This window comes from Vombatus ursinus, unplaced genomic scaffold (assembly GCF_900497805.2).
Source record: "Vombatus ursinus unplaced genomic scaffold, bare-nosed wombat genome assembly UNPS02014793.1, whole genome shotgun sequence".
In the NCBI taxonomy this organism is placed as follows: Eukaryota; Metazoa; Chordata; class Mammalia; order Diprotodontia; family Vombatidae; genus Vombatus; species Vombatus ursinus.
The window spans coordinates 11231011-11257713 of NW_020954571.1; the positions used below are offsets into that span (position 1 = coordinate 11231011).

At 40.8% G+C, this 26703-nt stretch overlaps 1 protein-coding gene across 7 annotated transcripts in view; it reads right to left on the reverse strand.

The window, feature by feature from the left end:
- SPTAN1 (spectrin alpha, non-erythrocytic 1) overlaps window positions 1-26703 on the reverse strand; it is a 61747-nt gene that overhangs the window by 3022 nt on the left and 32022 nt on the right. For 2 of the 7 annotated variants that reach the window (XM_027869314.1, XM_027869315.1), the window contains 29 exons: window positions 26434-26493; window positions 24986-25184; window positions 24018-24122; window positions 22157-22180; window positions 21341-21376; window positions 19943-19990; window positions 19095-19186; window positions 16302-16446; window positions 16015-16196; window positions 15592-15691; window positions 15231-15428; window positions 14996-15142; window positions 14321-14424; window positions 13917-14079; window positions 13544-13558; window positions 11660-11791; window positions 11315-11452; window positions 10656-10760; window positions 10135-10343; window positions 8908-9028; window positions 8456-8577; window positions 7893-8025; window positions 7097-7195; window positions 6496-6655; window positions 5507-5583; window positions 5209-5418; window positions 4490-4786; window positions 3670-3782; window positions 2864-2881 (listed from right to left, as the gene is read on the reverse strand). In XM_027869314.1, the coding sequence (XP_027725115.1) occupies window positions 2864-2881; window positions 3670-3782; window positions 4490-4786; window positions 5209-5418; window positions 5507-5583; window positions 6496-6655; window positions 7097-7195; window positions 7893-8025; window positions 8456-8577; window positions 8908-9028; window positions 10135-10343; window positions 10656-10760; window positions 11315-11452; window positions 11660-11791; window positions 13544-13558; window positions 13917-14079; window positions 14321-14424; window positions 14996-15142; window positions 15231-15428; window positions 15592-15691; window positions 16015-16196; window positions 16302-16446; window positions 19095-19186; window positions 19943-19990; window positions 21341-21376; window positions 22157-22180; window positions 24018-24122; window positions 24986-25184; window positions 26434-26493 (3552 nt within the window). The remainder of the gene's footprint in view (window positions 1-2863; window positions 2882-3669; window positions 3783-4489; window positions 4787-5208; window positions 5419-5506; window positions 5584-6495; window positions 6656-7096; window positions 7196-7892; window positions 8026-8455; window positions 8578-8907; window positions 9029-10134; window positions 10344-10655; window positions 10761-11314; window positions 11453-11659; window positions 11792-13543; window positions 13559-13916; window positions 14080-14320; window positions 14425-14995; window positions 15143-15230; window positions 15429-15591; window positions 15692-16014; window positions 16197-16301; window positions 16447-19094; window positions 19187-19942; window positions 19991-21340; window positions 21377-22156; window positions 22181-24017; window positions 24123-24985; window positions 25185-26433; window positions 26494-26703) is intronic. The other 5 variants (XM_027869319.1, XM_027869318.1, XM_027869316.1 and 2 more) reach the window with 5 other exon arrangements.

Here is a 26703-nt window from a genome sequence, read left to right on the forward strand (position 1 = left end):
GAACCGAAGCCTCCTACCTCCTTAGCCCGGTACTCTACCCATTCATTGTACTTTTAAAAACTACACCAGCCTTACTATATTACACCAAAGGCCTATTTCCCCATGTTTTTCCAGTCCCAGTATTTTAAATGAAGATTGGTTACTTCAGGCAGTCATTTTAGTGACCTTCTTAAGGACTTGGGAGTATGTTTCAAGTCCCATGACTCCCATGGAAAGAACTGGGAGATATGTTGTGCTCAATTTGAAGTGCTCATCTCTCTCCCCATCTTGTAAGATTAGAAACACAGTGCAGCTCCAACAACCGTGCTCTACATACTACAACAGTAGGAGACTTGGGAAAGGACGACATATATGGCCAAGATGAGAGAGGAGGTTAGAAGCCAAACTGTTTCCTTAAGGTTCGGTTGCCAGGGGCTCAATCTCAGGGCCTTTTTGCAATCTGTTCACTGTGGGGGGGGGGGGGGGAGGAACTATGGTGCCGACACCAAAGAGTATGGATATAAGCAACACTGAAAATGAGATCAATATCTTAGAGTAAATTGAATAATCTTTTCTGCTTAAGAGTTGCTAAGACCATTGGCATTTGTTATTTTTAAAAGTTTTTGTAAAGCCCTGACAGTTTGGCCCAATGAGGAAAACAACACTGGCTGGTCTCCTAGATTCCTGTTCCCGACTCTAGGTTATGTATCTGCACAAGGTTTTGATGTTGATGTGCAAAGGCTGCATGTGAATAGTAATGATGTGCTTTGGTTCTGAGATGCTCTGGTCTCTGAATGTGTCACTGTGAGGTTTCACAGCAGGCAACTAGTGAACAAAGAACAAGTTGTGGTTACCATGCAAGGACAAGGTAACACCGTGTTTTTGATGGAGGTGTATATGCCACCTATTACCTCTTCCCCTGGAAACTACCTTTCCATATCCCTGGGGGGTTAGAGAATGTGGTTTCACTGGGATAGAGAATTTCTCGTAAAAAAAAAAACCAAAAAACCCAAAAAACAACCCAGTAACAACATAACGAAACAAAACTTCCTCTACTAGCAGTTATGGGCCTGCCAGAGGCAGGACTCCCAGGATTTCTCTCTAGGTATGATGATACTCTGCTGCCCCTTGAAACTGAGGAAATTGCTCTAGCAATGGAAATCAATAAAGCTTTCTCCTATGACAGCAGGTCAGAGCTAGTTATGCTCTATTCCCATGGGAAAAACACACACCAGGACCTCAGGTGGGGTGGCAGGGCAGGGTGGGAGTCCAGGCACTGGTGCAGGGGAAAGGACAGAGGCTCCTCCTTCCCAAGCGGCCACAGGCAGTGAGTTAGTGAGGAAGCAGAGCCGCCCAGGAAGTCAAGAGTGCATTGGGAAAACCACAGTGAGGTAAGAAGAGAAAATAAGAGGAGAAAAACCTTCCAGACAGATCATCCCCAACTTCATACTGATAGACACGAATGACCCGACGATATGCTATGCTATTCAAAGAAAAGAAACCAAATGAATACACACCAAAGGAGGAAAAAGGGAAAGAGGCAAGAGCATATAGACAGAAATACACTATGAGGTCTGAGCTGGCAATGCACAGAGAACAGTAACATCAAAGCCAAGGCAGGCGTCCAGTGGTGGACTAGAACCTCTACCCACGAGGGACCACAGGCAGGCACTTTTTTAACTCAAGAGGACTACAGTGGAAAGGGACATGGACTTTTTGGGACCCAAAAGGAAAATGGAGCATTTTACTTCACTCAGCCACGATTGGCAGATATAGACGCGAGGGCTTAGAGGGTGAGAGTCTGGGAAGGAGAGCCAGGTGGCCAATTGTTCCAGAGGTCTCAAAGTTTCTTTGGTGCGGACCTCTTGCTAAAAATCCCCTTTCCACTTTCCCAGTAGTGACCTCATCCTGGTTCTGACCTTCTCCCCCCAAGCTGCTGTTCATAAGACCACAATGGTCCCACCAGCCAATTCTTTAAACAAAGAAGTGGTGGTACTAAGGTGTGGTCTAACTTAAGTGGATCCAATGAGTATGGGGGTTCTTATCTTGTACTGGCTCTTCCATTTTCTTTCATAAAATTCTTTGAATTTCACATCCTTTTCTCAACCACCAATTTAAAAAAAGGAAATATTGTACTCAAAACTTTTCCAAAAATGTCTTTCCCAGGGCAAGACAGGATCCTCACAAGACTCATTATGTCTCCCTTAGTTCAAAGGAGAACATATTTGATAGGATAAGCCCTGAGTCTAAAATGAGCTATCACAGCTCATCCAATTTCAAGTAATTTGCACAAACAATATCAAAACTGAAAACGATTGAGGTTTCTCTAAACTATTTTAAGCTTTTGCGCTTTTCAAATTTTCCACCTGGCTTTGCTACAAAGTACTTCAACAAAAACTATTTTCCACTGGGCAGATGGGAGAATAGATACATAGACATGATATACTACATTAATGGAGAAGCAATAGTTTAAAAACTCAGACTCTCTAATCAATGCCTTCTCCCTTCATCATGCTGCTTTTGCCAAAGGACAATGTCTCCTTTGTTTAAAAAAAAAAAAAAAAAAAAAAAAAAAAAAAGAAATGGCTCTCCTCCCCAGGCTTTAGGTCCTGAAGGGAACAGGCATACTTTTTACAATTAACCTGGATATCTAGGCTGGACATTAGGGTTGGGGTGGGGTGCGCTCCCTTTTGGGGAGGGAGGGTACCTGGCACAGTATCTTAAGGGTGCTACAATCCGCCCCTGGACAGGCAGGCCCATCATAGAAATACTTTAAGCCAAGCCACCGGGTAAAGGAGTGGAGGGAGGTGGGGGGCGGGGAACAAGCACACAATACACCAATGCCACAATACAAGCCTGAGGAGAATAAAAAGGTGATATTAACCCATCGAGGAGATATGTTCTATGGAGACACGGATCCAAGAAGCAGGAGGTGGTGTCAGGAGAAGCAACCATTGAAAAGGGAGAAAAAGGAAGACAAAAAAAGGACATTAGTATAATGTCTACACCTTGCACTCTTCCACTAGTTCATCAACAGGTAGGCATTGAGCAACTACTATATACACAAGGCCCAATGAAGAGAAACCTTTCTGCTCCTAATTCCTAGATGTGCAATTGATCCTTTTGGGAAAATAGCATGAAAAACTGTTTTGGCTTCCTTACCCAATCTCTTCTCTAACTGGAAAAACAGATCTGTGTCTACAGTTCCTTTTTGCTCCTTTCACAAGTACCTACTCTGTGATAGACTGTGAAGGTGTAATGGCTGCCTCTGTCACGTGAGCGCCATGGCAGGGAGGCCAGTTTGGTGAGAGTGTGTGGGGAACAGCTGCAGCGAGACTGCCAACTTAGAGCTCTTATTTTGTCCCGGTGGCAACAGGGAACCCCTGGAGCTTTTCTGGTGGCAAGTTTCAATGACAAGCCGTAAGTGAGGGTCTCTAACTGAAGCTGGAGGTTTGGGAAGACAGGTGGTGCTGCCCCAAAATACAAACTCTGCCAAGAATCCTTAGTACCACGATTTCACAACCAGGCTTGCCTGAAGGGCTCCATCATTCTGTTGTTGTGTAATGAACTAACATAGAGGGAATGGGCATCCCCAGAGAGATTCTAGCCTGAACAGGATCACCTTCCCCCCAGCTGCCCCTCAAGACCAGCAAGGGCCACTCTGTGATGGATTAACAAGGAGATGGGCACCTGGTCTCCTGGATCCACTGGTGGAAGGCATTGGCATGCTGGGCAAACTCCTGCCGTAACTTGTCATTTTCCTCTTGCCTGCGCTGTTCCTTCTGTAGCTCCAGCTCCCGCTCCTAAGAACCAGAGGGACGATGCAGATGTAGCATTCAGGAAGGCAAGAGAGTCAGTAAAGGAGCTCCACTGAGGTTATGTTCTATAAAGATTGGCTGAGGTAACTAGGGATGTTTAGCTTGAAGAGGAGAAGACTTTAAGAGGACATGACAGCTGTCAAGTACCTGATGGGCTGATATCTGGGAAAAGCGTCTGTGTGGGTTTTTATCTGTTACCAGAGAACAGAAAGGCTCAATGGATAGAAGCTGCACAAAAGAGCAGATTTCTTAAATCTTTAATAATCAGAAGAATGGAAGGGGCTACCTGCGTTCTGCTGCACTAAGGGACCTTAAGATAAGGCTGGATTTTATCACCTGTTCGGACACTGTAGAGTTCTTAACATGGGATCTGTGAACTTGGATTTTTAAAAGAATATATTTTGATAACTGTATTTCAGTATGATTGATTGGTGTATTTTATTTTATATATTAAAAACATTATTCTGAGAAGGGGGGCATAGACTTCAGACCGCCGGCGGGGAGGGTCCATGCCCCTGCAAAGACTAAGCAATCTCCTAATGTTAGATGGAGTTCTCTCAGGCAAGCAAGAAGTGTCTCAGAAATCTTTTTCTTCTCTTGAGATTATGTGATATGCTGGCAGGAAAGGGCAATTTGGGATGGAGGGATGAATGAGGCTTGACGTTCTGTTTAAAGGGATGCAGAAGACTTACTTTGATGATTTTCTGTAGGTTCCTCCAGGTTTCTTCCAGGGCCTCCATGGTGAACCAAGTATAAGGATTGGACGCCACCCGGAAGCTCTTGATCTGTCTGTCCAGTTCAGCCAGCTGATTAAAGTCTGCCTGGGCAGAGCTGAGTGAGGAGCGGAAGGCATCATGGGCCTCTCGCAATGCTTTGATTTCCTCCAGGGAATTGCAGCGAACAGGATCTGTTAGATCCTCCTCAGCATTCTCAAACCAGCTGTTGAAGGCTGAAGCCTTCTTGGCAAAGGTCAGGAAAAGATCTTCCACCTGAAGCAGAGGAAAACTTGGGTTAGGATACTCACTTAGTGATAAGCTTATTTTTAAACAAAGCCTAGAAAAATACAGAAGATTGAGGCCATCAGGAACACATGCTGCTTACTGGTCATCTTTACATTTTAACTCTGATTCCTCTTATTTTCACTTCTGTAAATTAGCATTCCTATCAACCTTATCTCTTCTACAATTTTTCCTACACTGCAATGGAATTACAAGTCTTTCCTGCCTGCTTTTTAAGGAAACTTTCTAATTAGTCTACACATGCCTGCAAACTATGTGTCATACATAGCTATATACCATCTGTGGCTCACAGATATTACTGTAACAAAACCCTGGTTCATACATACATCCATCACTGGGCAATTGTCTAGTTCGGCCTCTGACCTCAAAGGCTGATTCATTCTGATCTTTACCTTTCGGAAATGTTCCTGGGCTTCTAAAAGCTTCTTCTTCCGGGCGGCTGAGTTGGCTAGCAACTGGTTCCAGCGCTTCATCAGAGAGGCATGCCGTGCCTCAATGGCCTTGGACTGGACGTGCTTGGCAGCCAGCAGCTGATCTTTGAGGGCTGTGATGTTGGCGATCCCTTCCTGTTGGAAGGCCTGAAGCCCTGCGTCAAAGGTTTCCTGTGATGATAAAGGGGGTTAGGGTGTTGAGAGACACACACAATAAGCAGCTCCACCTACCCTTCCACAGAGAGTGGGGGCCACTGACCTGTTTGGTGAGAAGAGTTTGAACAGAAGAGAGGTCTCGGCCATAGTCATCTGTCTTCAGACTGTTTTCTTTCTCACCTGGAAATTTAAGTTTGAAAAATATGTAGCACACCACCTCTTCTCTACAAAGTGAGAAGGGCAAAGCAACATTATGAATAAGATCAAATTCTATTAAACTTTCTCTAAATGGTTTTAGCTAGCTGTGTGATCATGAGCAAGTCACTTGTAAACTTTAGTTTCCTCAGTTATAAGATGAAGGAGTTAATGACTAGCTCTAAACCCCAAAGAGATGAAGAAAAAGAAAAAGGACCCATATGTACAAAAATAGTTATAGCAGCTCTTTGTGGTGGGAAATAACTGAAAACTAAGGGGAAACTCATCAGTTGGGGAATGGCCAAACAAACTGCTATAATGAATGTAATGGAATACTAATATTCTGCTGTAAGAAATAAAGAAAGTGATGATTTCAGAGCAACTTGGGAAGACTTGTATGAACTGATGCAGAGTGGAAGTGAGCAGAAACAGGAGAAAAGTTTATAGCAACACTGTAAAGAGAAGAAATTTCAAAGACTTAATAACTCTAATAAATACAATGACAAACCATAATTCCAGCAGACTGAAAACACACTATGCACATCCTGAGCAGTGATGGGACTTGATACAAAATAAGACATATATTTTCAGGCAAGACCAGTGCAGAAATTTGTTTGACCTGACTATGCATATTTGTTACAAAAGTCCCCCCCTCCCCAGCGTGGGGAAGGGATAGAGAGAAGGTGGGAGACACAGGCAAAAAATGCTTGCTAATTTAAAAAAAAAAGTTAAAAATAAAATAAAGAGATTAAACTAATGATAATCTAGGACCTGCACAACACTCATCTATGAAGGAAATCTAATTGACTGTGACCTGCACCCATAATATTTCTTTACCTTCCAGATTATGTGATCTTAATGATCAGAAATGATGAATCTTGCTGAAATATTACTTACCAATCCAAGATTCCACTACATCAGCCTTCCAATTGAACTGAAGGAAAGCCGAGTTCTCATCTAGCTTGGCCTTCCTCTGAGCTGCAGCTTTCTCTAAGTCAGACACCTTCCCATTCAGGCCCTTCATTTTAGCAGAGATATTCTCCTCATGGTGATTATTCTATGGAATCAAAAAAACCCATATGCACTGGTCAGTATCACCTCCCGATCTAGATGCCAAAAATGGCCACCTCAAATTCTACCCTGCATCCTAACTCAGAAAGGCAACACTCCCTATAAGAATGGCTATTTACTACAGAAATGCAAGGGGATAATTAGCTAAGATATCAAAACAAAAGATAGGCTTTCTCCTTCTGTGTTTGTCTTACTAAGGCTAGTAAATATTATTTCCTGGCCTACTAAAAAGAAAAGAAAAAAATCAACTTAGCATTATAAAAATGTTTTCTTTTATGGAATATGGAAAATAAGTGTTACTCTATGTGGGTTTTTTTACCTGGAAGAAACATTTCAAGTCAAGTTCTCAGGGTCAATCACTAAGCAGCCTACCTACTTAAGCCAGAGGATTAGGAGGTAGGAGACAGAACTTTTCTGATCTGTTTACCTTTTTAATGAGGTCTTGTCCATTGGTACAAACATCATTTACTCGGTCTTTGTGAACAGTGAAGTCTGTCTCAAATGCTTCATGTTTTTTTAGCAAGCCCTGTGGGGGAGAGACAGTACCTGTGGCTATGACTCAGAGCCAGACCAATACTATGATTCATAGTTTGCTGGCTCCAAAAGACAAAAAGAAAACATAGGTTTAAACTAAGCAAGTTCAGCAAAAGTAAACAAATAAATACAAAGGTAATTATTTCAAAAATTTCATATCCAGTGATATCTATTTTATCCAGTGATAATTAACAGTGCTTAAAATGCTAGTTTGAGAAACAGTCTTTTCATTTGCTATTCCATGATATTCTACATAAAACTTGGAAAAGGAAGTTAATCAAGTTTAATTCAGACTAAATAATCATGCTGAATAGGCTACTGACTTAGCGATTCAAAGATTAGAAAGCCGATTCTGTAATGGTAGTTTAGAGAATTCAAATTCCAATTAGACTTCTGACAGTTTGCTGTTGCAGTGTTTGGGGTACATCTCTGATCTTTAAGAACTAATACCATGCTCTCTCATAAAAAATCCTTTTGTGCCAGCATCAAACTGAATGCTGGGTGGATGGATCTTAGGTCTAACCTAACAGAACATTTTATTTCCAAGGGAAGGATGAAATGTGCTGACCAGGTGGGCATCATCAGCAAATGGAAAACCAGATCACTTTCATGCTGTCCTGACAAAAAAGAAAATAATTTTATAACAGTAGCTACGACAAGAATGGTGATCTTTTTAGTGCCTCATTTACCTGTATAGCAGCAAGAGTATCTCCATAATCCTCACTAGCTACCAAGGTCATTTTTTCATTGATCCAGGCTTCCTCCTCCTCCACATTGGCTACAAACTGCTGATATTCCAAGGACTCTTCTAAACGTTGGCCCCTATTAAGAGTAAAAAAATAGCCATTCTAAGTTGGAAGTCTGGCGTCTGTCCACCAGAATATAAAATAAAAGGTACAACTTGGTGTACAAAAAAGGATAGCAAGACTTTGCTCCCCTCATTCTGAAGGGAACCATTGTCGTAGCCAGAACACAAGATGCGATTTCCCTTTCTTTTCTTCCCTTGTGGTCAGGGTACAACAGGGACTAGGACTGCTTAATATAAGTCTTCCCATGGATCTGAAGGCAGCTTCCAGATCTGGTAGGTAATGGGTTGTGGGTCCAGGAATGGGCTGAGAGACACCACACTCTATTCCCTATTCCAGTTCATTCTGATCTCAGGGTACAACAGACACTCAACATACAAAGAGGGAGAGTGGAGTCCTCATTTGCTTCATGAAACTCAGAGAAGCAGGCTCTGGGTTTCACTCACCGAGCAGCTGCCAACTGCTTCAGCTCCTTCCAGTGCTCCACAAACTGAGCCAGGCGCTGCTGGATCTCCTCTTTGCCAATTGTGTTGTCATCAGACAATTTCTTTCCAGTGTCCAGAACAGCCTAAGGGGCACAAAATTATGATGTTAACACTGCTCTCCCACCAATCCTGTCTCTTGGCCGTATGCTTCCTTTATGACCAAATCAGATGAGCCCCCTTCCCTCTTTGGGACTTTTGATCTTGGGTGTATTATTAGGTAACTGACATGCCCCATCCCTTTTGGGGATGCCAATTACTGTCCTGATTGTCATCAATCCCACTCCTCTTCTCAGTGGGCCCTGAGATCAAACATGGTCACCCCTCTGCTTTGTCTAAGTAAGGATACTATTGTTCAAGCTCTGTCTGATTGAAAGTTCATAGCTCCCCCCAACACAACTCCACACTTCATTTACCTGGATGGCAGGTTCGTGTGCAGCTAACTCGGCTTCTAGGCGTTTATGCTTTTTCCTTAGGTTCTGTACACCTGTTAAATCCCGGCCATAGTCCTCTGAACTCACCAGGAGCTTTTTTTCTCTGAAGCAAAGGAGAAAGTCAAATTTAAAGGTTTTTTAGTGCTATGTTAGGTTAATGAACTGGGAAGCTGTATGTATTCCAGTTCGAAAGATGGCTTTCAGTGTAGGAAAGACCCAAAATGTCCTTCAACCCTAAATCTACAAATATCTTCACAATCCAACCCATTCACCTATTCTCTCCAAAAATAATCCAAAAAAATAAGTGTTCTGGCATGTCAACCATAACCTTCACTGGCTGAAGAGACCTAAGTAATTCCAAGACCCTTCTTTGCAAATTCTCTTGGAAAAAAGGGCTTTTGCATGCCCTAGACAGCCCCTTTTACTACCGAGAATTTATATCAGTTTAGCTCCAGTACACAACATTTTTAAGAGGATAAAAACTCTTTCTCAAGAAAAGAAAACCACAAAGTTCCAGGCCATGATACCCACCTGGGAGCTCACACTGATTTATACGCATGATCTCATCTTCTCTAGAATCACAGAATCTTAGAGTTTAAAGAGAACTCAGAGATTCAACCGCCTCATTTTACATATCAAGAAACTGAGGTCTGGGAAAAGACTTTTTTTTTTTGGTTAGGCAATGGGGTTAAGTGACTTGCCCGGGGTCACACAGCTAGTAAGTGTTATGTGTCTGTGGCTGGATTCGAACTCAGGTCCTCCTGAATCTAGGGCCACTGCTCTATCCACTGTGCCACCTAGCTGCCCCAAAAAGACTTTCCAGAGGCCACACAGCAGCGAGGCAGGGCCAAGGGGACTCTGCTAGTGTACAGCTAAAGACCATCAAGGCCTACAGACGAAGACACAGGCCTGAGGCCATACAACAAATCTACAGTAACAGACACCTGAACAGCTGATTGCTAAGGACAGGGCTAGACCTACTTACTGCTTCCTGGTTTTGCCTCTCTGCCCCACCTAAAGACTCCCCCCCACCCCCCCCCCGCAACTGGGGTTAAGTGACTTGCTCAGGGTCACATAGCTAGTAAGCATCAAGTGTTTGGTCTGAGGCCAGATCTGAACTCAGGTCCTTCTGACTTCAGGGCCAGTGCTCTATCTACTATGCCACCCAGCTGCCCCCTAAAGACTCTTGATGACAAGTCCAGCACATACTTGATCCAGGACTCCTCATCATCCATATCTCGGAAGAACTGGTGCAGTCGATGAGACTCATTTAGCCTGGCTCGCCTGGCAGCTGCCATGCCCTTGATCCTCTGGAAGCGGCTGTTGATGGTGTCGCGCTTCTCCTTCACCTGAGAAGTGTCAAAGGCGCTGCTTGTCATCAGGCTGTCCGCTTGGCCATTCAGATCCTTCAGGCGATCCTGTGGATATAGGAAGATGTGTGGGAGAGCAGGGTCTCAAGCATTTCAACTCAAAGCAATGGAACAAGGAAACCATCAGTTAAGCTCCTAACTGGGCTGATGGCACAAGCATCCTGTCACCAGCTTCTTTACATATTTGCAGAACCAGTTTCCAGTATGTTGTGCTGGGGGAGTACTCTTGAAGAGGACACTGCAGACTCAATGGCATCAGATCACAGAAGCCATCTGTGTCACTGTCACAGAACCCCCCTGGCATGTCCTGTGTCCTCTGCACTGAGAGGTCTTATCTATTCTTTCTGGAGGCAACCTTACCTCATGAGCTGAAATATCCGCCTCAAGTAGCTGATGCTTCTTCAGCAGATTATTCACAGAGGCCAGGTCTTTACCATAATCTTCTGAAGCTAAGAGAGCCTCCACCTGGCAGGGGAAGGACCAAAGAAGACGATGCAATTTCACACAAATCTACACCTTTACGAAAACAAGACTAAAGTCACCTTTGAATCATCTACCTGCCCAGCTTTTGCATGAACTATTTAATTCTAGCTCTGACATCACTTAACACATTTTCAGGCTGTCCTGGGTGACTATCAAGGGATATGATCAGGGAAACAGCCAACAAATCTTAATATTAGCAAAAATAATTCAATTTAAAAGTTCTATCTACTATAGAAACATTAAGCTGAATTCTAAATCAAATAAATCATTTTATCATCTGCTGCTTTGGTTTATAAATTATGAACTTTTGCAACCAAGACAGAGAACTAACCTATTTTTCTTCTCAAACCCTAATTAGGGAGGCCATTTGTAGCTGATTACCCACCTGGGTCAGGGTCTGTTTGAAATTATCTTGCATTTTCTCTTTAAATAGGGCAAATAAGGCTTCTCCGAAGTTCTTGGTTAGGTGACAAGTAATATACCAAAAATGAAATGAAAAAATTCTGCTGGTACAGTGGGAAAGTTTCTACACTTACCTCCGAGAGCCAAAAATCAAAGTCCTTGATGCCGGTGTTGAAGTTCTGCTGTTTGTTGGCTTCTTTCAGCTTCTGGCTCTTCTCGGCTGACTTCTGCACCAAGAACTGCCACTGGTCAGCGAGGGCAGCCAGCCGGACCTGCAGAAGAGAGAGTAAAGGACTGAGAGTCACCCAGAGCTGCCGCTGTCTGCTCCAAGCACATGCCAGGCTATCTATCCTAGGAATTCCAATTAAGACAGTGATGGGTCTTGGGCTATGTGACATTTAAAACTCATCTCTTCTCCTGCTAAGTGAGAAAGGCCAGACAAAGCAATGCATGACAGTGAGGGAGGTAAAGATTCAGACCTTTACAGCATCTTCACTGCCAGCACAGGCCCCTCGCTCAATGAGGGAGTTGCCCATGTCAATGACACCCCGGATCCGGTCAGCATTGGCGTGCAGCTCAGCTTCGAAGGCTTGGTGCTTCTGGTGTTTGCTCTGGAGACAGCAGAAACAGAGTGTCACTATCCAGCAAGTTGGACTGGGCTCCACAGCTGTTCTCATGGACAAGGTGAGCTACAGAAAAATCTCTCAAGAGGAGACGTGTAAGGAGTTTGAAAGGAAAGAGGTATCAAAATCAAATGACTGAACTTACAAAGGCTACAAATGATAGACTCCTTTTTTCTTAATGAGGTGAAACAGCTTTCAAGCAGAGCTCTAAAATTATATACTGTCTCACACTCTAGATACTATGATAAGTAAATTTCAATTTTGATTTTATTTGCAAATTACTTTCCCCCACAAGGATTTCAGATTTACGAGACAAAACCAATAAAAAAAAATCATATATTTGGAAAGCTAGTCAGCAAAAAAAGTAGTTAATTTAATCTAGTTTGGGAAATAAGTTGACGTCTCCCACAAATCCATATAAAAAGCCTCTTGCACGCGAGCATGCGCGCGCGCACACACACACATACACCCTGTAGGAAATAGAGACCAACTAATTTATGTCATCTGATAACTGTGGTTAACCCAAACCCAAGTCTACTAAAGAATCACAGGCTTGACTCTTGTTAAGAGTATGTCCTGGCTAAGAAACGAAAACCAGAGAACAGAACCATGAGAACAACGGGAACCCAACGGGTAGAGAGGGCTGATTTACTTTAAGAATCCATAAAGAGAACAGAGAACGCACTCTTATTAGCATTAACAAAAACAACAGCAATGATGACAGCTGCAACTCCCCAACTGAGAATGACAGCCAGGGGAGAATTATATTAACAAACAACAGAACTCAACAGTACAGAAGGCAGAGGAAAAAAAAGGAAGAAAGGTACTACTGTTGGTGAGGATTCTGCATCAAATGTTTACTTAGAGGCAGCAACTGCTCAAGGACTGGGGCGATGCCACAGGCTAACAAGTCTACTACTGAGAGTGAAAATGGGTGAAGACGATGGGGAAAAGGAACTTACCAAAGAATTTTCAAAGGGGAAAAATGTTACACAATATGACAATCTCACCCTCAGCTTCTTAACAGGAACCCAGAAGGACTTATATGTCTGAACAGCTTACCCATTTCTCTGTTATCATTAAATTCTATTCTCCTCTTGTTTCTGTAATTCAATCCCATTCTTCTCCTAACCAAATTCTTTTTTTTTTGTTTTTCACCTACCCATTTAAGTGATTATTCTATGACATCTAAATTAAATTTCTCTTACTATCCTCTGGGTAAACAATCCCATTTGTCTTAGCTTATTAAACTGCTGTCCTACTGGGCTTTTAATGCAAAGATTGGCATCTCCTTATGCCGTTAGGTAATTTCTTTTTAATGAATGGCAACCTAAGGCTTTATACATATTATGGATTTTCTATCCTTGGCCACAGAAGACCTGAATATCAAGTCAAAAGTCTAAAGAGAGGATGCTAACATCTGCTAAAAAAGACTTAGCAATGAAATAATGAGCTTAGTATTTTCCGATACCAAGTATGCCTTTGAAGAGAACCCAAATACTGCCTCGGAATCAAACAGATCATGCAGAACATGCCTAGACAATGAGTTTTTTTGGCCACATGATTAAAACAAGAAAGCCACATCCCACAAGGGACACCTAGATGGAATATGATGGATGATTAGAGAAGCCAAAGATGAATGGACTAACAAAATGAACACGACCAAGTATCGATAGTCTATACAAGAGAACACAAATACTGGCAGCTAATGAACCAAGCTCTAAAAAACCCCAAACTTACCAGCAGCTTGGAAAGCTACAAAATAGATTAAGAGAACAAAAGTTCAGTGCACTGACACAGATCCACATCAGTTACCAAAAAAAAAAAAAAAAAAAAAATTCATTGCTATTATACTTATCCCAAAAAGCTGGCATTATAAAACAGTAAAATAGAAGGAAGATTTAAAATGTTTTATTTTACACTAATTATGCTACATGGTCTCATATTATATCACTGGGCAACAAGACAGACATGAGAACAGCTTACATAAGGCTACATCAATTTCCAATGCCTGGATCAGTTTAACATTTTTTTTTAGTTTCTCCACACATAACAAAGAGGGTTGCCTCACTTTCACATGTCTTCTAGATTTCCATTCAGTTTGGTAACTCACCTGAATGTTGGTAGGATCCTTATAGGATTCGTCACTTGCCGTTTGCAGCTTTTCACTGATCCAGGCCTCAATCTCATCCACATCTCGACTGAACTGTTGAAGAGTTTGAGATTCTCCCAGCTTGGATCTCTTCTCAATCATCTGTGCTTTTAGGCGTCTCCATCTATAGAAAGAAAATTAGACCATGTCAACACACTTCAACAACCCAATATAAGACAAATAGCAAACAATGAACACCAAGAGCAAGGGCTGGCATGCAACTGCCTAGAATGCTTTTTACATTTTAAAATAAAGTTTGCAGTAAGCAGCAGTATGCCAGCCCTTGATCTGAAGGGTCAAAATTAATTTCCAAAGAGATTTTCATTGTTCATTTGACAATAAAATTCACTTATTATAATACCCACCTGTCCAGAACCTCGTTACGACGGTTAGAAATGTCTCCTTTGGCATAGTGATCTGCAGAGATTAACTGATCAGCAAAAGATTGCAAAGCTGCAATCTTTTCTTCCTGTTAAAAGAAGAAAGCCACAATTTAAAGTTGGGAAGCATATGTAGGATGAAATACCTAAAGGATAATCATCAAGCCATGGCCATATGTGAAGCTGTTGAAAGAAGAATGACTGCTTTAGGTGATTCAGAAAACCTGCTTGGTGACAACGTTCATGTGTAATAAGCCTTCAACCTGTCCTTTCATCTATGACATCTACTTTTTTCATTGTCGGAAAAGATCTTGACTGAAGAGGAGCTCACAGCTTCAGAAAAAAAAAAAAAGGACAGTAAGGACTTGGCAGTAGGAGTCTGTAAAATACACGACACCCCCACCACGAAACATGGATCAGTGTCAATTTTTGTCTTGATTAATCCTGGGAGTTAAATATAGTTTACATCTAAAATGGCCTGAACACCCACAGGCCAACGATTGTTCTGAAGCACTATCTGCCCACCCCTCCCTGTTTTTGGTGACAACTGATTATCTCAGATTCTAACTTGGTCAAATTAGGTGAGTAAAATATGCAAATAAGTGCCAAAGAATGTCAATCTGGTGAAGGATGAGTCATCTTATCATTCAAATGCTGTACCTGGACATTGATTGCTTTATCAAAGTCTTCATGTTTCTTGATCAGAGCCTCTACACTATCCAGTGAGTCCCCTTTATCTTCAGTATTTAGGAAGGCCTCCCGAGCAGCCATCCAATTTTCCGCTTGTTCACAATCCCGGTGAAACAACTAAGGAGGAGAAAAGGCTGATGAGAGCTCAGTTACTAGGAGAGATCAGTGGATGAAATATAAACAGATATCAAAGGTAAACAGGTACCTGCAGTTCAAGACACTGATCCAACATCATCCTGCGCTGAACCCAGGCTTTCTCCAGATCGGCCCTCTCCTGATCTAGAATATCTAGTTTCTCTTTGATCTCTGGGCTGGCATAGTGCCCACGGGCCAACAGCTGCTGCCCAAACTGCTCAAATGCCTGGAAAGTGCCAGCCCTGGCATCAATTTCTGTTCGGTGTTCCTGCCAAAAGGAGGGAAAGGATTAAATAACTGGCAGTGAAATGCCCACTCCAATGTTATCAACCTGCTCATAACAAAAGGTGTAAAAAGGTCTTCAAGAGATAGTGAATAAACTGACTTCAAATACATGGCGGCTTTGACATCCAGCAGGAAATTTCACCTACCTGATGTCTTTCTAACAAAGCTTCAGCTCCTGTGACATCCTTGGCTAATTCATCAGAGGATACTAAACCCCGGATACCATTGATCCAAGACATGAGGTCCCTAGAAAATAGACCCATGGAAAAATATTACGTTCTCTGGCAGTCAGGCCATCTGTCCAAGAAAATATAGTAACTTCTAAGACCTGGGCTAAGACTTAGGGACTTAGCCTATACAGTGTTCAAAAACCACAGAAGAAAAGTAAAGTTTCCCTGGTCAGCACTTTTTACAAAACAGACACCTGGAAATCTTCTAAAAGCAACAACTTAGAGGAGTGGGGGAAACTGGTTCTAATTTTCATTTAGGACCATAAAAACCCCATGTCCAAATGGAACTGTAACATACCAAACCACCACATTCATGTGTAAAATGCTTCAAATTTTTACCGAAAATCACTAAGGAAACGTTGCAGGTCATGAGAATCCCCCAGCTTAGCTTTGCGCTGGTCAGCTCTTTTCCCTAGGCTGTTCCAGGCCTGATTTAGCTCAGTGCATTTCTCTTGAAGGTCTTCAGCTGACTCGGGATGGGACTGAATTAGGCGCTCAGCAGTCTCCCCAAGGGAATTCACCTAGAGAAGCAAACAAAATCAGAAGATTCAAGTCAGGAACCAAGCTCAGGAGAATCACAATTCTTTTGCTGTCTGGGAAGGAGCCTGCATCAGAATAAGGCTCACCTTATCACCTAATGCTGCCAGGTCTCTCTCAAAGCCCTCATGCTTGCGTTGCAATGCCTGGACACTGGCCAGATCATGACCATAATTGTCTGTGTTTAAAGCTTGATTCTTTTCTTCAATCCATTCCTTGGTTTCATCAGCATCTCTACAGAAAGCAAAGAATTATTTTAGCTGTGTCCGAAGACTTTACGTGCTTTAGGAACTTGTTTTTTTGAAACATTAAGCAAGGGACTTTAATCCTTACACTATATATCAAACTGCTTTAAGGAGCAGAAGAATTTTATTTTTTAACCTATTTCAACACATTGCACTCTACTCCCGACTCGTCAATGGAAGCCTCCTTAATAACAAGGAAAGCACACAAAATAACTGAACGCATGGCCATGTCTGACAAAATATGCTTCACTCCATACCTGCAGGCTATTACCTCTCTGCTGAGAAGCAAGTATATTTTGTCATCAGTCCCCTGCAGTCGCTCTGATCATTACCAAGAAGACTGGTGCCCAGTAAAAAACTGACTGATACCAATGACGGCCATACTTCCACCTACATCAGCATTTTTCATGTCAGCAAAAAATGGAAACAAAGTGGGTACCCCTGATGGGGGAAGGACTGAACAAATGGTGGCATGTCAATTTAATTTTGGGGAAGGTAAAACAAAACAAAACATGGGGATGCTTCTATCCAAGTCCTCTATCAGCAGAACCAGGAAAAAATTTACAATAATGTAATGAAAACGTCATTAAAAGGTAACTGAGCACCAATTAACTGTAATGACCAATCTCAGTCCTCAAGAACAGATGATGAAACACATTTCTTTCCTTGCAGTAGCAAGGCAGATGGGGTGCCAAAGGAGTAGAATGTTGCATATGTAAGGCAAAGCATTAAGCATTCATTAAGCTCTTACTGTGTACCAGGCACTGTGCTAAGGCACATATACTGTCAGATATGGTCTTTTGTCCACTGGTTTTACTTAACTGTTTTTCTTTGACAAAAAGAATCATTCAATTGGGCAAAAGTAGAGGAGTACACAGATAAATAAATAGCTGTGATGTAAGAAACTAGGCATCAATAAAACTTTTTTTTTGGGGGGGGGGGGTGGCGCAGAAATCAGGATTAAGTTACTTGTCCAGGGTCACACAGCTAGTAAGTATTTGAAGCCAGATTTGAATTCAAGTCCTCCTGACTCCAGGGCCAGCTGTCCCAATAAAACTTTTAAAAGTTAAAATGAGGGGGCAGTTAGGCGGCACAGTGGATACAGCACCAGCCCTGAAGTCAGGAGGACCTGAGTTCAAATCCAGCCTCAGACACTTGACACTTACTAGCTGGGTGACCCTGGGAAAGTCACTTAACCCCATTGTCTAGGCCCCCCCCAACAGTTAAAATTAATAGTACAAATACTATTTTTGTTTGACCAAGATTCAAATTTTAGATTAAGTTGGGTTATTTACCTCATATTTGGTTTGTTCACTCTTGTGTGAATATTGTATTTGATTTCACATTCACTATAGGAATCTATTCTATTACATTCCTGACTCAATCCCTGCTTGAAGAACATTTACAATAAAGGTGATCACAATAAAGGGGATCACTAACAGGAATTTTTAAAGTAACTTATATTTACGTAGTACTTTATAGTTCTAAAGCACTTTACACGCACATCTTACTTGACAGTCTTGACAAGGTAAGTAAGTAGTATTATCCCCATCTTATAGTTGAAGTAATTGAGGATCACAAAGGTGCATAAATTTCCCATGGTCACACAGTCAGCGGTAGGTAGTTCTTTTCTTTATACTGTACAACTTCCTTACCTCATGAGGCAGTTCAGTGTACTCTATTTTAATGTCTTTAATTGTGAAAAAGTTTAATAGAATAGAATAAAATTCAAATCTAGACAGTGGCTTTACAAAGAAGTAAGAATACAAATTCTATGTTAAACTAGGAGTTTGGAGAAGTCTTTTAAATCAAAGTCTGTATTAGAGGTTGCCAAGTGAAGAAGGGTTTTTACCTTTTTAAATACATTTAAAGAATACATACTTTTAGAATACATTTAAAAAGATAAAAATCATTCCTGAAAAGTATACAACAGAAGGAAGACACTTGGATTTATTTATTTACTGGGGGGTGGCATGGGTGTGTGTGTATATGTGTGTGTGTGTGTGTGCACGCACACACACACAGCTAAGTGGCAACATGGATAGAGTGCTGGGCCTAGTGTCAGGAAGACCCGAGTTCAAATCTGCCTCAAACACTTACAAGCTGTGTGACCTGGGTGAGTCACTTAACCTCCGTTTGCCTTAATACACTGGAGAAGGAAATGGCAAACCAATCCAGCATCTTTGCCAAGAATACCCCATGAACAGTACATATGATCCATGGGATCATGAAGAGTTGGACCCCACCAAACAACTGAACAATACTAATTTTAAAGGTTTGCCGAAATGATGCTCATCTCATACTATCTGTGACCTCAGCTACATGTGTGCATGCTAGGGCAATTAATTTTTAATAAATATGTTTAAAAAAGTTAAAAAAAAATTTTTCACTCATGAGCTCTAAAAATGTGGCAGGAAAAAAAAAATCAAAATTAGGCTGCGGGTTGGATTTGGCCTACAGGCTACAGGCTACAGTTTGCTAACCCCTACTCTGTATAGTGAAGGGTCTTCCTTTACCTAGCCCTATTGGGACCTAAATCACTTTAAACTCTAAGAACATTACAAATCAAGTATTACTTCTTTCTTCTTCTATCCTCTGGCCCCATTCCTATCCTGGTTAACAACAAGGACCTCTCACCTATGGAATCTCTGTACTTCATGAGCACTGCCAAGAAGTTGGCTCCGCTCTTCAGCCAACTGCTGCAAGGACCTCCAGCGCTCATTTAATTCCTATATAAAAGAATACAAATCACCAATTTTGCTTAGTTTTTGCCCTTCCCATGGGGTTCCATATTTTCCCTGAAATACTCCATTCTTGGTGATAATGGTAAAAGGATGATGAGGTGAAGGGAGCTAATGGGTTACCTTGAAAGTTCCAGTGTGTAGGTAATGTGTTCCTTAGTCTCTAGAGTGCAAGTGAAGTCATACCACAAAAAGAAATGTTTGGACTCTACAACAAAAACCTTGTAACTTTAATCAAAGTGATAGGACTATGGCAGCAACACTGAGCCTTCAGTGGTGCTGGATACTTCCTAGCACTCTGAGCTATATTCACAATTCACATCTTTCGAAAGCAGCCCAGGGAAAGTTGTGACCTCCACAAGGTCTCTTAAGGAGTTAAAAGCTAACCCTGCGGGGATTCAAACATAATAAGAGGTTTAGTTTCAGTGTAAACTGGGAAACAATGCAAGGATTAATGAAACTACTTTTTTCAGGCCTAACACATACTACTCTTCACCAATGGCATGAGTAACTTGGAAATCAACTAGTACTTTTCTATAGTGGATCCTTCATGAGATTTTATAACAGGGATTCTGAATAAGAACCTATAGTCTCAGAATCAGAATTTGAAATCCAGCACTGATTCAAGAGACTCCTGAACAGTGGAGCCCACACAATTGGATATTAGTCACAAAAAAAAAAATGGAAGAAAAGAGCTGAAGAAAAACAAGAAAATAGCAGGTAGAGCTGTTCATTGATTCTTACCTTGATTGAATTAAAAGTGGCCACTGTGTGAACCATCAGACGTGCAGACTACATGGGGAAGGAAAGCAGAAGGAGAGCAAAAGTAATCAAAGATCTGCTAATCAGGGACAGGAAATCAGGCTTTCAACATCAATCATGCCTGACTAATTGTCAACCAATATGATGTTAAAAGGATGCTGAGTTTTTATTAAAGGCATTAATAGTAGCATGGATTATATTTTTTAAAATTTTAATTTAAAAAAAATTTTTTTTAGGCAATTGGGGTTAAGTGACTTGCTCAGGGTCACACAGCTAGGAAGTGTCAAGCGTTTGGTCTGAGGCTGGATTTGAACTCAGGTCCTCCTGACTTCAGAGCCAGTGCTCTATCCACTGTGCCACCTAGCTGCCCCTAGCAGCACTGATTATAATGTCCAATGTCAACAATTAGACATATTTCAATGGCTCATTTTCACCACTGCATAATGAGAAAGATAAAGAGTCTAATTGAAGCCACAATAACTTATATGTAGGGTGGTGAAAAACAAAAATCCAGAACTTATAGCATGGAGAAAAACACTCCCAGAAATTACAAATGGCAATTAAGCCTATTTAATCAAATAGATTAACCAATCAGTGAAATTACTAATTATGGTCATAAAGTTGTTTTAAATCAATAGGATCAACTAAGGGCAAGAAAAGGTCAAGAAAGAAACACAAATAAAAGAATTTTATTTAAGTAAGTAAAAGCAAGAAGAACAAGGAAGAGTAAGAGATTTGGGGAAGAAATACCATAATTTTATTTATTGGGCCTCCCTGAACATTTTGTGCTATGTCTTTTAGCTGGCAATATGAATAGAAAGGTAGGATACGTGGCTAATCATGAAGTACAATACCCACTGTATTTCTGAACCTGAAACAAAATAACCACTTTAAACAATTGAAACTCTGTGCTTAGTTTTCTACTTTGTGACTGAAATATTAATCGAGCCACAAAAGAGATCTCTCACTTAAGGACTTATAAGAAAAAACCTAAAGGAGTTCAAAGCTCACTTGAGTTCAAGAGAATCCTTACTTTCTCAATTGTTTCAGAAGAAGAGATGAGAAAATGTCCCTTCCTTCCTTGCAGAGGTAGGGGACTATGGGTGTGGACTACTGCATATCCTGTCAGCCTTGGGAATTATACTAGTTTTTGCTGATTTTTTTTTTCCCTCTTTTCTAATTTTTTTTTGTTACAAGGAATGGCTCAATGGGCGGGGGAGAAAAGAAGGATATATTCTGAAATGAAGGTAATGCACAACCAAAAGATATTAATAAAAATTTAGGCAGTACGTTATAGGAGAAAACTAACAGTTTTAAATGGCTAAAAATCCTTTAGAGATAAAACATTTTAAAGGCAATATAATATAATGGAGTCCTTACCTTCCAGGGAGAAGCAGTCTTAGAATCAGTATCATCCTATCCAAAGTATAAAAATGGATTTAGATCAGTCTTGCAAGCAAGTGCAAAAACACTATCAAGCCAGCCCCATTTTATTAGCTCTTTCCACAACAGATTTAAAAACAAATTGACTACATCAGCATTTTTACCTGCCTAGCAAAACCTGTATCATACCGTTGTCAACTAATTATGTGCAAGGTTGGCTGAAAGGTTGGCAAAGAAAAATGACACAGTTTGCTAGCTGTGTGACCCTGGGTGAGTCACTTAACCCCAACTGCCTAAAAAAAAGTGTAAAAAAAGGCTCTGATTCTTAGAATCTAGCCACTGCGCAGATTTTCACAATCTAGCCAATAGCCCATAGATGTTCACATTCCTTAAGAGTCTAGCTAATATGGCGAATCCTCAATAAACCTTGTTTAAAAAAAAAAAAAGAAAAGAAAAATGACACAGTAATATGGTATAAAGAAAGAATTCAGAGAGCAAAGGAGGGAAAAATACTAATAATTTCTCCTTATACTACACTTTGACTACTTTTTCAAAACAAGAGGAAAAAATAAAACATTGAAATGACAGATGTGGAAAATATCCTGAAAGGTTAAACTTACAGCTTCTTTTGATCTTTTGCAGCATGGGCAAGAAAAATGTAAAATCTTCTATTCCTTTCAAAGGACTTATCTATTTAGACATTTCTGACGGTCAGTTGGAGACATCTCGGGTGGTTTTAAAATCTTTGCCAGGTCCTAAGCCATACCATATTCAAGTTCTTCAAAAATTCTATTTGCAATAATTAAGACTTACCCTGGGCATCATACCATATACCTCCTGCAAAGAAAAAAAAATATGAATGTTTACTATCACAGGAAGGAAAATACACACTAGTTTTAGGTAATAATGATGAGAATTGCAATTTCTATAGTACTTTTAATGTTTGCAAAGTACTTATACATACATTACCTCATTTGATCCCAACAATCTTACAAGGTAAGTATAAGACTAATCCTTTTTTTTTTTTTTTTAAAGTAAGGCAATTGGGGTTAAGTGGCTTGCCCAGGGTCACACATCTACTAAGTGTCAAGTATCTGGTCTGAGATTGGATTTGAACTCAGGTCCTCCCAACTCCAGAGCCAGTGCTCTATCGAATGCACCACCTAGCTGCCCCCAAAGGTATTCTTATCTCCATTTTAGGGATGAGGTGGTTTGTGACTTGCCCAGAGACACATGACTAAGTCATTAACTGTCAGAGGCAGAACTGGAATCCTAGTTTCTTCTGACTCTGAGTCCAATGCTCTTTCCACTACACTACACTTGACCTCTCTGAGAAGTTATGCACACCAGTCATGTTTATTACCACTAGGGTAGAAATCATGACCCTAAGTTAGACAACTGACCCGGGTCTAATAGTTTTGCTAGAGTGCTGGGTCTGGTAGGAAGACTCATTTTTCTGACTTGAAATCCAACTTCAGACACTTACTAGTTGGGTGACCCTGGGCAAGTCACTTCACCCTGTTTTCCTCAGTTTTCTCATCTATAAAATAAGCTGGAGAAGGAACTGGCAAACCACTCCAGTATCTCTGCCAAGAAGACCCCCAATGGGGTCACAAAGTCAGACAAGATTGACACAAATGAACAACTAATGGTTTTACACAGTGAAAAGCAAAGCCATACAAAACATCCAAGTAGAGAACATGGAAGAAATTGATTTTAATACCTATTCTAGGTTTGCTCATTATTCTGAAATTTAAACAAATCAGCACACTAATGCAAAATCTGAATGTAACTTAAAGCAAAAGTGCTTCCACTAAAATCTTGGTTCTCAAAAGCCATGCCAGCAGAGTGCCAGCAAGCTGGAGAGTCGTCTGCACAAATGCTTAGCGATGGGCAGGGTGGCAGCCATCACCCAAGCCAGCTAATATAACCTCAGGTTGGTTTCACAGTGAATAATTTTTACCCAAAGAAACTTGTGAAGATTATCTACTAAGCCACAGAGTACTCAGCACCTGGAACACAGTAAGCATTTAAAAAATGCTTATTGACTGACTAGATGGATTTGCAATCTGTGTCAGTGGAAATCCACTGATGAAGCCACAGATCCTTTTATTCAAAAAGCATAAAAACATATTATGGTAGAATTTCAAAAAAGAAACCTCTGATTACTCTTGGTCAGAAAAGAGACTTCTGGTGATTAATATCAGAAATCATACAAACAATATGCAAAAAGTCTTTACAAATCCAGAGTTTTATGAAATAATGTACAGTGAAAAAAACAGAGCCAAAAGAATGAAGTACACACTGTAATCACATAAGAGGAAAAATGAACGAGAATGAAAAAAGACCAATGGAGGGGCCTTAGAGGGAGTAACTAACAAGTTATTATGATACTTCAGTTGTCAAAGTAAGTTTGGTTGATGGTTCTGATGCTTTGTATTAAGTTTTAATACAACATAAAAAACAGAATAACATTAAGTAACCTTCTTCTATAAGAAGAAAGAAGGTTTGGATGACATTTTCCCTACTGATTCAAGGAATTAAACAACTTGCATGGAAATCAAGTCTAGGTAATCTCAACTCACCAACCCTGGTGTAAACTATCAGTCAATTGTGGTTACTAAGGATTGTTAAAGGCACACAGGTGTGTCAGTATCTTAAGGAAACTTCCTACCTGCTGTTGGACAGCTTGAACTTCCTCTGCCATTAACCCTTCTGACTCCAGGTCTTCAGCAACCTTGTTGATGTCCTTTAGTCGGGACTCATTGGCTTTCAAATCCTTTAATGAAAAAACAACAACATGTAAATGAACGCAAAGAGATAGGTGTGCAACAATGAAAGGTAGATAAAGAGCAATGAAAGGTTTTAATAGCAGGGATCTCTTGGTAACCATGTCATTATGCTCTTCCACAATGACTCAGACCAGGAAATCCCAGCTATAATAGTCAAAGAAATAAGAATACAGTGGTAGCTTTCCCTGTCTCAAAAGAGCAATTATTATCCATGTCTAATTATCACATTATTTTGGATAAATGGTAATATTATTTAAATGAGATGAGTAGTTATATGTTGTTTTTTTTTTTTTAGGCAATTGGGGTTAAGTGACTTGCCCAGGGTTACACAGCTAGTAAGTATCAAGTGTTTGGTCTGACACTGGACTTAGGTCCTCCTGACTTCAGGGCCGGTGCCCTATCCACTGCGCCACCTAGCTGCCCCAAGTAGTTATATATTTAATGGTTATCAGCTGAAATACTGAATATATAACAATGTGTTATAAGAATAGATTTCTACTATGATATTTTAGGTCTAGAATGGTTCTTAATACCATCTGCTGTGATCAGCAGAGAAATCACTGTATTGCATCTACCTAAATCAAACTGCCTTATGAAAGAGTCTCAAGAGTTACTAGGTTTCAGAATGTGAAATAAAAATGGTATACACAGAGTGATACTAGAACACCGTATTTCAATCTAGATCGTCACAAGAACTACATCTGTTTCAAATGTCAGCTATTCTGGAATTTAGGGTAAGTGTTATATCTGTAAAAGAGAATATCATCAATATAGAAGAAACTCTTTTTTCCAGTATGTACTTAATTCTGAATTCAAAGTATCAGTATCAGAAATCCCAATCTCCTCCTACCTTTTGGAAGTCATCAAACTTCTTCTGTAGCACCTCCACCTGTTCTAGGTCTGTGCCAACTTCCTCATTGGTCAACGTGGCCTCCTTCTCATTGATCCACTGCTGCAGCTCGTTAGCTTCACGGAACAGCATGAACTTCTTGCAACTCTTCTCTAACATGCCTTTGCGCTTCTCCCCCAGTTCCAGCAGAGAGTGATACCTGTCAGGATTCAGGAAGAGAACCAAGTTTAGCTGTTTCATGATGCAAACACATAAGGGCAGCACTGGGGAGCTGCCAAGGTACAAATCCAAAAGTATTACTGCACACGATACACATGGTAACCAAGGATCTAGATCCGTGTGGAGGTCAAAACTCCAGGTTTTGATACCAGAAGATCAGGAAGATGACACACAACATCCTCCACACCAAGAAGCACCTAAGCACAGGAACAGCCAAGCACACTGGTGACAAAGCCTGTCACTTAATACCACCACCACAACTGCAAATGACTGAAACAAAGCACAGGGTACAAGTGGTGCATGCAACTACAAACAGCAGATGAGATGGATATTCTAAGTATCATGTATCACAGAGGGTTTCCTTTTTCCTCCCATACAAGATTTTTTTTTTAAACCCTGAAGGCCAGTTGAGCTAGAAAGCAGCCTAATGCCACAGGCATCTAGCTTAGATTAGTGCATTATGTCCTAAATGACTAGAAATAAATTTTTTTATTCAAGGTAGAAAGATTGTAAATGAGTTTCAAAAATGTGTCCCTAAAAGATTAAGAAATGAACACATCCTGGTATTATAATGCAGTTTATGATTAGTTGAGTATTATTGTTGGGTCAAAGATACTTTCCTAACTTAAATGTCTTGCCAAAGACTTGGCAAAGAATAAGAATCAAAGATGAACATTCTAGCTATTGGTAAAGAAAATACAAAGGCTGTAATTTCAATGGGTTCATAGAGATTAGTAAAAATTAATAAGACTGGATTTGAGGCAAGAAACATCTTACATAACTCCAAAAAATTAAACTTAAGCTTCTAAAAATGAAGTAAAGCAAATCTTGAATTTACACAACAATCAACATTCTTTAAGGCCTATTTAATCTCCCTACTATACAGCCAACTGGGTATTAAGAGCAAATTCAGTGTCTGGTGCTGACAGAACAACTGGTCAGCTAAAGAGAACCAAGAGGGTGAAACCAAGGATGCTCTGAACACATAGCAAGACATGAAAGCAACTGATGAGAAAAGTAGCAACCAACAACCAACCAAAGACCGTTTAAACTATATCCTTTTCCTTTTGAATGAATGATGGATGACTAGTGGACATTCTTCCCACCACTCTATCCCCTGTGGAGAAGCACTAGGTGCCCCCCCTCCAAGCTATGCAGCAGAGGCAAGACCAACAAGCACATCAATGGACAAAGGGGGCTCAGGAAAGGCTGGCTCTCAGCCTACTCACAGTTCTTCCACCTGTTTCATACGCAGAGATACACTGCCAGCCTCCTTAGTTATGAGTGTCCTGCACAGAGGGGGCACAGCAAAAGCATGCAAAAATTAGTGAGATTAATTCAACTAATGTAAAGCAGGAACCTCCATCAGAGGCCATGATGGAGGACTGAGGACAGGACCCATTCAAGTGAAGATTAGGGAGTCATTCAAAAGCTATTGGAAAGCAGGGCAGGCTAGCAAATGGCAAAGAAGTAATCAGCAGGGCATTCACTTCAACTTA